This window comes from Bos indicus, chromosome 6 (genome assembly GCF_029378745.1).
Source record: "Bos indicus isolate NIAB-ARS_2022 breed Sahiwal x Tharparkar chromosome 6, NIAB-ARS_B.indTharparkar_mat_pri_1.0, whole genome shotgun sequence".
NCBI classification, from domain to species: Eukaryota; Metazoa; Chordata; class Mammalia; order Artiodactyla; family Bovidae; genus Bos; species Bos indicus.
Window position 1 is genome coordinate 22,208,617 of NC_091765.1, and position 10,619 is coordinate 22,219,235.

The 10,619-nt window shown below is 37.3% G+C and overlaps 1 protein-coding gene across 1 annotated transcript in view; it reads left to right on the top strand.

Annotated features, from left to right (window-relative positions):
- Positions 1-10,175, top strand: part of TACR3 (tachykinin receptor 3) — a 92,783-nt gene extending 82,608 nt beyond the window's left edge. Inside the window, exons 4-5 of the mRNA XM_019962360.2 lie at positions 2,809-3,005; positions 4,635-10,175. Coding sequence (XP_019817919.1) covers positions 2,809-3,005; positions 4,635-4,947 — 510 coding nt within the window. The 3' untranslated portion in view covers positions 4,948-10,175. The remainder of the gene's footprint in view (positions 1-2,808; positions 3,006-4,634) is intronic.
- Positions 10,176-10,619: the final 444 nt, after the last annotated feature.

A 10,619-nucleotide genomic window follows, 5' to 3' on the forward strand; every position in this document is an offset into this window, starting at 1 on the left:
GAATGCTCAAACTACCACACAATTGCACTCATCTCACACGCTAATAAAGTAATGCTTAAAATTTTCTAAGCCAGGCTTCAGCAATACGTGAACTGCCCATTTCCAGATGTTCAAGCTGGCTTTAGAAAAGGCAGAGGAACCAGAGATCAAATTGCCAATATCCGCTGGATCATCGACAAAGCAAGAGAGTTCCAGAAAAACATCTATTTCTGCTTTATTGACTATGCCAAAGCCTTTGACTGTGTGGATCACAATAAACTGTGGAAAATTCTGAAAGAGATGGGAATACCAGACCACCTGACCTGCCTCTTGAGAAACCTGTATGCAGGTCAGGAAGCAACAGTTAGAACTGGACATGGAACAACAGACTGGTTCCAAATAGGAAAAGGAGTACGTCAAGGCTGTATATTGTCACCCTGCTTATTTAACTTATATGCAGAGTACATCATGAGAAACACTGGGCTGGAGGAAGCACAAGCTGGAATCAAGATTGCCGGGAGAAATATCAGTAACCTCAGATATGCAGATGACACCACTCTTATGGCAGAAAGTGAAGAAGAACTGATGAGCCTCTTGATGAAAGTGAAAGAGGAGAGTGAAAAATTTGGCTTAAAGCTCAACATTCAGAAAACTAAGATCATGGCATCTGGTCCCATCACTTCATGGCAAATAGATGAGGAAACAGTGGAAACAGTATCAGACTTTATTTTAGGGGGCTCCAAAATCACTGCAGATGGTGATTGCAGCCATGAAATTAAAAGATGCTTGCTCCTTGGAAGGAAAATTATGACCAACCTAGACAGCATATTATAAAGCAGAGACATCACTTTACCAACAAAGGTTCGTCTAGTCAAGGCTATGGTTTTTCCAGTGGTCATGTATGGATGTGAGAGTTGGACTATAAAGAAAGCTGCGCACTTAAGAATGGATGCTTTTGAACTGTGGTGTTTGAGAAGACTCTTGATAGTCCCTTGGACTTCAAGGAGATCTATCCAGTCCATCATAAAGGAGATCAGTCCTAGGTGTTCATTGGAAGGACTAATGTTGAAGCTGAAACTCCAATACTTTGGCCACCTGATGCGAAGAGCTGACTCATTGGAAAAGACCCTGACGTTGGGAAAGATTGAGGGCAGAAGGAGGAGGTGACGACAGAGGATGAGATGGCTGGATGGCATCACCGACTCGATGGACATGGGTTTGGGTGGACTCCGGGAGTTGGTGATGGACAGGGAGGCCTGGCATGCTGCGGTTCATGGGGTCGCAATGAGTTGGACATGACTGAGCAGCTGAACTGACTGAACTGATCTGGATTTTCAGCTCTGATGGCCAATTTTTATCACCTAATACTAGATACCTAGATGTTACCATGATTAGACCCTTGGGAAAGCTTTGCCTTCCACCCTGACCCATTTCATGCTTTGTCTATTTCTAGAATCCTGTCTCTCATGATTTTTAACCTTGTCAACTTTCATCTGAACCCCACTTGCAATCAAATGATGAACCCAGTACTTAAATAATGTATTTTCATAGTTTCAAGATGCTACATAGGTCATTTACATCAGGACTTTCTCTGATTTGTGTTCTAATATGACTATGGGTAAACCTCAAAATTATTTTGTTTAATATGCATTATTTTAAACTTTTTACAAATTCCCAAAAGAAGTATGAACAAATTTACTCAACAGATTGGTTGAGTAAGTGAGAAATATTAAATGAGGTTATTCTAGAATGTTGTTACTAACTTTTCCCTTTCACTTAGAAAGCCAAGCCAAGCCACTTGGCTTTCTATGCACTTAATCACTGTATTGATCACTGTGATCACAGTAATCACTGTGTTGATTACTTTGAGTCTAGCAAATTTTATCCTATTTTATCCTATTTAGAGACATACAAAACATCCTCCCACTCAACTTCCTGTTACAAATTGTATAGTAGTTCCTTATTCATTCATCTTATATCTAATTATCTATCTCTAGCAATATACTAGACACTGTGCTAGATGCTAGGGATATTAAGATAATTAAGAATTCTCTATTCTTTTTAGGAATTTAAAGACTAGTGGAGGAGAGATTGTATTCTACTTTGACAGGAGCTTTCAAACATATTGTAGTTCAAAAGTGTGGAAAGAGGAAATAATCCATGCTTTCCAAAATCACAGAAATCGATATATAGACCAGGTGTATAAGCCAACTGCCTACTTACAAATTTAAAGTTAGTGATATTTTCTCAGACTAACGTGAATATCCTTTATCACTATTGAGAGAAACCTCTCCCAATATCCAATTACAAAAGAAACCAAATTAACATTCTGAAGGTTTCCCAGTGAGCATGGCATTAAAGTAAAGAAATCTGAATAGTCATGAGCTATACTCAGGCAATAATAAATACGGAGGAACTTGCTCAACCCCTACAGTCTGATACACCCCAACTGTCACTCAACAGTCTGTTTCTCTAGATAGAATGTCTTCACTCTTTTATAGTGTGGGCTTGCACAGCCAAATCCTAGTTCTTTCTCCTTTCTGCTCCCAGGGTCTTTGTTGTTTTATAAACACTTATTTTCTTCAAGCCAATTAAAATATATTTATATTTGAGTGAGTGCCACCCATTCATGAGGTGACACAAGAATGCTTTCTTGAAACTTAGGTAACTCTCCCGATATTACCTTGCCATTTTTTAACTTATTGACTATTTCTTAGGCAAGCCATATATTTAACTGTATCAGTAGCAAAATATGATTTGTGGTAAGCTATTAGAACTAATATAATGACTTCCATATTTGCCAAAAATTACCTCTTTCTTTCTTTCCAGGTTGTAAAAATGATGATTATTGTTGTGGTGACATTTGCTATCTGCTGGCTGCCTTATCATATTTATTTCATCCTCACTGCAATCTATCAACAACTAAACAGGTGGAAATATATTCAGCAGGTCTATCTGGCTAGCTTTTGGCTGGCAATGAGCTCAACCATGTACAACCCCATCATCTACTGCTGTCTGAATAAGAGGTAAAAATAAGATTACCAAATGCAAGTTCCGTGTCACTTTTGGCTTCACTAGAAAGCATATAATATTGTTTAAGCTTCTTGGTACCCAGTTAAAATTCAAAAGGAATGGAAAATTGAAAAATTCACTGAGAGGAGCACAGAGCTAGGTATTTTTCTAGTGAAAAAGTGAAAGTGGAAGTCACTCAGTCATATCTGACTCTTTGCAACCCCATGGACTACACAGTCCATGGAATTCTCCAGGCCAGAATACTGGAGTGGGTAGCCATGCCCTTTTCCAGGGGATCTTTCCAACCCAGGAATAGAACCCAGGTCTCCTGCATTGCTGGCAGATTCTTTACCAGCTGAGACACCAGGGAAGCCCAACTCCTCCCTATTTAATGAACTATCTCACCTTAACAATTCCCCCCTCAAAACAATGCTCTTGGGGGTTCTAAACGGCTGATTTCTAAATAGGCCAAATTCTCTCTTCAAATCCTTCAGAATTTTACTTGTCAAAGAAAAAGAAATGTCCTATTATTAAAGGAGGTGAGGTGAAGGTGTGCTCAAGTCCTCAAAGAAATGAAGACACTTTGTAAAAATGCACAGATGGAGAGATGATGGCATATGTGAGTGGACCCTATTAAGAAGGGTGTTTTATAAATAGACTTCAAAATAGAAAGTGTCATAAGAGTAACAGAAGCAACACTAAAGAGAAGAATCCCAAACCTCCCTCCAGTATGATGAAGTCAGTGAGTAAGACAGGGTGCAACCTCTGGAAGAGGGGAAGCTAGTTTTTAAGTGAAGTTGGAAAGAAAAGGAGAAATATTCACAATTAAATTTAAGACTGGGAAAAAAAAGGTAAACTTTGGTTTCCAGATTAAAAACACCTTAGTTGTAAGGTTAGCACATGGAGGGGGTAGTGTTAAATTTCATAAGGTGAATAATTTCCTTAATAAACCAATATGGTACACAAGTAGAAACAGGACTTCGTGTAAGTAACTACTCAACCTAAATTCTCAGCTCTATTTTAGGTTAGACCTCTACCACACCATTCCTTAAGTTTCTTAAAAATATTATTTAATTCTTACTTTTTTTCACTAATTGCACAAGCCATATATCAATTCAAATAACCCCAAAAGCAGAGCATATGTTTTTAATCAACTTCATTTAATGGCTTACAAAGCCAAGGATTTTTCACTTTCATATGCAATTAGATAAAAACATCCAGCTGAGCAATTAATTTTAATATTAAATGAGACTAATTTATAAATGTGTAATTATTACCATAAGAATCTATTTCAAACTATGTCATTTTTCAGGGCGGTACCCAGAAAGCTTAATTCACTTATGCAAATGTATAAAGTTATTGAAGAAACCTACACTGCTTCTTTGGCATATTGATTACTGATACTGCACTTTTACTCTTTGACAACTTGCTTTTGATCAATGAGAAATTAAGATTCAATTCAAACAAAAAGGACTTAGAAAACTAGTACCAATACTGTGGCATAAATTCTAAAAGTTAGACTAGAAAATTAAATATAAAAAATGAGTTGGCTTAATTGCATTAAGCAGAGCTTTCTGTAGAAGTTGAAGGAAATGTCCACTTGAAAATATGACTTTTTCTTCTTGTGGCCTGCTTCTCCTCAGATTTCGAGCAGGCTTCAAGAGAGCATTCCGCTGGTGTCCTTTCATTGAAGTTTCTAGCTATGATGAGCTGGAGCTCAAGACTACCAGGTTTCACCCGACTCGGCAAAGCAGCCTGTACACTGTGACCAGGATGGAGTCCATGACGGTGGTGTTTGACCCCAGTGATGCAGATAACACCAGATCCAGTCGGAAGAAGAGAGTGCCTCCAAGAGACCCAAGCTTCAATGGTTGCTCCCGCCAGAATTCCAAATCTGGCTCCACCACTTCAAGTTTCATAAGCTCACCCTATACTTCTGTGGATGAATATTCTTAAATTCATTTCTTGAGCAGAAAGAGTAGAGTGAGGCCATCAAGGCGTCACCATAGTGTCCACACTCTCCTGATTGTCAGCCCTGTCCTACATAGTCTCTGTAAAAAAGAGGGCAATTTTTAGGCAACTGTGTTTCAACTGAGAAAGGTAGCATTTGAGTTTAGCAAAGACACTATTAAGGTATTTGCCCCCTCAAAAATAAAATGGGCTTTAAATTTATTCTTTGAAAAATTTAGTAATTGTATGTAACAGAAAAATATTTCTGACAAGTATTTGTAAAGAGTTTCATTTTTCTCATTGAAAAATTGCAATATATATTTATGACATTAAGGTGACATATGATTTCCCCAAAAGATTAAAGAACCATAAAAATACAATGATGTGAGTGAATAAAAATAAAATCTATATAAAATGAAAATTTTCATCTATAGCTATTAAAGAAAAAAGTTATATGACTTATTTTACAACTAAAATGATGGGAAATTAACCTCTTAGAGTAAAAATTGATGAAAATCTTTGCTAAAGAGAATTAACTCTGTAGGATAAAAGTTTTTTGAGATTTAAAGATATTCGCCATGAAATATAATTGAAAAAGAAACCTGATCAAATTATTAGGTAGCTGCACACATTATTCTCTTTATTTTTCTGGGAAAGTGTTTTCAAAAGAAAAACATAATCATTTAGTTTTTGACTATTACATATTTTAAAGAGCCAAACTAAGAAATAGTCAAAGATAAAACTTCAAAATGACAAAGCAAATCCCTCAGTTCAGTTCAGTTCAGTCACTCAGTCATGTCCGACTCTTTGCAACCCCATGAACCGCAACACGCCAGGCCTCCCTGTCCATCACCATCTCCCGGAGTTCACTCAAATTCACGTCCATCGAGTTGGTGATGCCATCCAGCCATCTCATCCTCTGTCGTCCCCTTCTCCTCCTGCCCCCAATCCCTCCCAGCATCAGAGTCTTTTCCAATGAGTCAACTCTTCGCATGAGGTGGCCAAAGTGCCTCCTTATTTTATTTTTCACAAATATTTGTAGGTTTAAGAAAAAAATAGATTACATAATAGTAAAGAGGCTTTCTAATGAAGAAGGGAAGAATCTCATTTATCTCTGAAACTGACTACCAATTTTTAGGCAAGAATTAAAGATACTAATTTATAGCTATGACAGCAGACAAGAGCATCTATTAGGTCCAAAGGAAAATGTATTTTCCCTTCATAACCCAAGGGAAAAGTTTAAGGTGAGTATTAACAACTGTACAGTGCCCTTATTCTCTCCCCTTCCCCCACTGGAAAAAAAAAAAAAAAAAGAGTAAGGACTAGGAGAAGGTACCAGAAAATACACTTAAATGCAAAGCCTTAGGACAAAAGTCTATGTACTACTTATAAGTACTTGTTTGAGTGTATGCTAAGTTGTTTCAGTCATGTCCAACTCTTTGTGATCCTAAGGACTGTAGCCTGCCATGCCCTCTGTCCATGGGATTCTCCAGGCAAGAATACTGGAGTGGGTTGCCATGCCCTCCTCCACAGGACATACTAGTATACATCTAGGTAAATCAAGTAAGATGTAGAAAACGGAATCAACTGTTAGAATAAAAAGCTGGACAAAATGTGGATACATGTGAACTAATACCGGGCAAACAGGAGTATAATATACCTATTTATACAGAAAGAGCCTTCCTTTATCTGCTTAGATAATTCAGAAATTCCCCCAGAAAGAAATGAGCTAATAGTCCTAAAGAAGAATCTGTTTTACTATAAGAAAAAAATATACGGACACATTTCTGAGAGCTATAACAAATCAAGGCACACCATTAAGTGTGGAATTTATCTTCCAGACTCAGTGCTCAAAAGCCATCTTTTCTTGAATTAGAGATATCATCAATCCGGCTCAAGAAAGCAGTAACCTTCTGGGAATGTGGATGTGTAGGACAAACTTCTCATTCAAAACATTCAGTTAGATTTTTAAAGGTATCCAACTACAATTACCTGCGACACTGTACTGGATTGTTATGCCTCCATCAATATAGAACCATTTTTCTTAAGAACAAGATAAAAAACAATTATTTCAAGAGAATATATGGTGTTTGCCGCCAGAACATTAAATTTTCCAATCTTCCTCCCCTGTTTTGGATCCAGCATCAGAAGTATCTAATTGTTACAAAGTTTTAAATGTCTAAACACCCCTATCATAAGTGTTTAAGCTAAATTTATTTTAATTACACTAATAAACAGATACACATATATACATAAACATGCAAGTGTGCAGACACATACAATTGGTTTAATGCATGCAAAAAAAAAACCTCAAGGAATTAAATTCAAAATTGAATGCTGAAATAGTAAGTGGCCATTACAGAGTTACCACAAACAGCTCAATAAAGTCTGTGAAGCTTGTATGCATGCTTTAGATAAGCAAATGTATTATTATTTAGTCCCTAATCATTGAATATAGTGTTTAAGTGTTCATTCCAAAACATGTAAATGCTTATCACTAACATTTTAAAGCAAACATTTCTTCTTCTTAAACTTATGAATGATTGTGAGACCAGCATTAATGAATGTTCTCATGCATGGGACCATATTCAGCTGTAGATTAGAATGTGAAATCTCGCCCTCAAATTCAATGTAATCAGCCATTACCAAAGCACATTAATACATCTGAAAAACATAGCTCCTGCCTTCACACATTACAGAAACTCAACATAATTTCGTAGGACATCTAAGGGAAAATATTGCTCCAATCAGCTGTTTTGTATGTTTTCTTGTTGTTGTTGCTTTGCTTGCCAAGGATCATCCTTCTGGCATGATGGAAGTACCTGAGGTCCAGACAGTATCCTTAATACTTTTTACAGAAAACTGACATCATTAACTCAATGCTCATGACTCTTAAACCAAGACCTTATAAAGCAGAATATTTTAAGTTCAAAAATTTGAAAAGTAATAATAATAAAACAAATGAGTACAATATGAAAGAATGAAAGAGATAAGATTTTAGTCCTTTTGTCTGAATCTTCACACTGAGAACTGTAGAATACCACATGGAAACCAGCTTTAGTAGATGTCATTTTAAATAAAGCTGTGCCAGTGTTTTCATATTTGTCAGGGTTTGGAAGAATTGGCCTCCAAAGTTCACTCTACTCTCTGATGTTCAAGTTCACTGTGAATCTTTTTCATTGTTTGTAGGCAAACACTGACTGGAAATACCAGCAGATGGTCAAAACATTCTAGATTTTTTTGTACCTAGATCAGCAGCAGAAAAATACAAACTATTTTGAGAGCACTCTAAAAGTTCTCAAGAAAAGATTCAATTAAAATATTCTTCTTAAAGACAAAAAAATAACTAACATTGTATTTTCATTATTTTGCATCTGGACAAAATGTTTTTTAAATTACCTGCATGGGAAAAAAATTAAAGCAAATGTGATTACTACAGAATACAAGCTAACAGCTTTCATTTTTTTAGCAAGCTCAGTATGCTGCTGTATTATTCTGTCTTCCAAATTCATGATGATGACATTTCTGACCCAGCAGCCAAATTCATATTCTTTTCCAGATCTGCCCAATCTCATAAACAGAGATCCTAGGTACTTCACAGTGAGCTCCATCCTTACAAAGCACACAGAAGAATGCCAAGAAGCTTAGTATCAAACCTCAGAAGCACAAAATAAATGTGAAAAATCAATGCTAGCTAGCTCAGAATCTGAATTTGATTTTTGTCAATGCAGAATTCCATCAGAAAACTTCTGATTAGTGTCTGGCAAATTATTCCATCAACTATAAAGGCAGGAGAATTATAGTGATTTCTCACACTTTTAAAAGTAACAATCTGAGATACCACTTATTGTTGACAGTGTGCCAAAAGTTAAGAAAATTCAAGCATGACATCGGCCAGGTTGTGAGATTTTCCTTCGGGCCAAGCATCAGTGGAGAATAATGTCCAATAGTAACTGTGTGTTGTAAATAGCTTGGCAAAAATTCTGTGTACATAAGAAATAAATGTATATACGGTTTGTAGCTAGTGAATAAAGTATTTTCAAGTTGCAATAATTATACTGAGCATTAATAGATTTAATACATTCATTACCCTTTGTATGTGTGGTATGTGTAACAGATTTGATTTATTTTTATTTTCCTTTAAAATCATTAAAAATAATATTAAAAATAAAAGCAGTCAATATTTTCCTACTGGTTAGCAAAACATATGTTATGGAAAGTTCTATCTTCTCTAAACATACGTAACCATCCCTCAATGCTATTTTGTGCTTCCTCCCTTATTTTTCCTCATAAAATGTCTAGTGCTACTGCTAAGCTGCTTCACTCGTGTCCAATTCTGTGTGAGCAACATGGACTGTAGCCTGCCAGGCTCCTTTGTCCATGGAATTTTTTAGGCAAGAATACTGGAGTGGGTTGCCATTTCCTCCTTCAGGGGATCTTCCCAACCCAGGGACTGAACCCATGTCTCCTGTGTCTCCTGCATTGGCAGGCAAGTTCTTTACTACTAATGCCAGCTAGGAAAGCCCATAAAGGTCTAGTTTTCCTAAATTACTTTGGTTCAGAAAAAGCATCTATGGGGAGCAAAGATATTAAACTGTAGAATAATATTCTGAGTAGAAAGCAGGAGCAGATTAACTGGAACATAGACTCAAAAGTGCCTATAGCTGGAGGGCAAGAATAGAGCCACAGACACGGACAGTGGACTTGTAGACACAGTGGGAAAGAGAGGTGGCATGACCCGAGAGAGTAGCACTGACGTAGACACACTACCATGAGCAAAACAGAGAGCTGGTGGGAAGCTGTTATACAGGGAGCTCAGCTTGGTGCTCTGTGACGACCTACGGGGGTGCGATGCAAGGGTGCGGGGAGGACAGCTCAAGAGGGAGGGGATATATGTGTACATACGGGTGATTCATGATGCTGTACAGCAGAAACTAACCCAACATTGTAAAGCAATTCAACTCCAATAAAACAAGTGCATGCAGCTGAGTATGGAGCAGAGCATCTTAGAGCCATGGCATCAGAGCTGTAACAAGTGACAGACTCGAGTTTATACCTAAGCCTCACCATCTGCTAGCTAGGGGACCTGGGGCAAGTGATTGTCTGTTCTGAGCATCACTTAATTCATCAGTGAAAAAAGAAAACAGTAATTTCTTCAAAGTGCTAATGTGAGGGTTGAATGAGCTAGTATGTGAATAAGGCAGAGTCAAACATTAAATAAAGGTTCGAAAACATCATTGGTGTCATTGTGTTTATGGGGGGATTAAAGAAACCCTTGTTGCCTGTATCATTCTGCCTTCATCCAAAGATCCTGAGGGACATAAGTAGCTTATAGCCTCCTATCTCTGAGCTCTGGGCTGTTTCCAGAGTCTGCACAAAATTTCAGAGATTACCTGAGTGTTCTGGAAATTAGCCATCTGGCTGTAGGTCCTGAGTATGGAAAGCTATACAGGTGAAGGGTTAGAAATGGCCAATTAATAGAAGGAGTAGCTTCAGACACACAGAACTAAACTCAGTTCTTAGGAATGGTGCAACCCTTTTAGGTTGAATAATGAAAATGTTAAACTTCAGGAGATAAGAGATGAGGGAGGAAAAGCAGAAATTTTTCCTTTCCAGTTTCCTTGGCAGCATCACTGACTGCTCCAAGGAAGAGTGCTTTGGGACAATTTCAGGTCAGG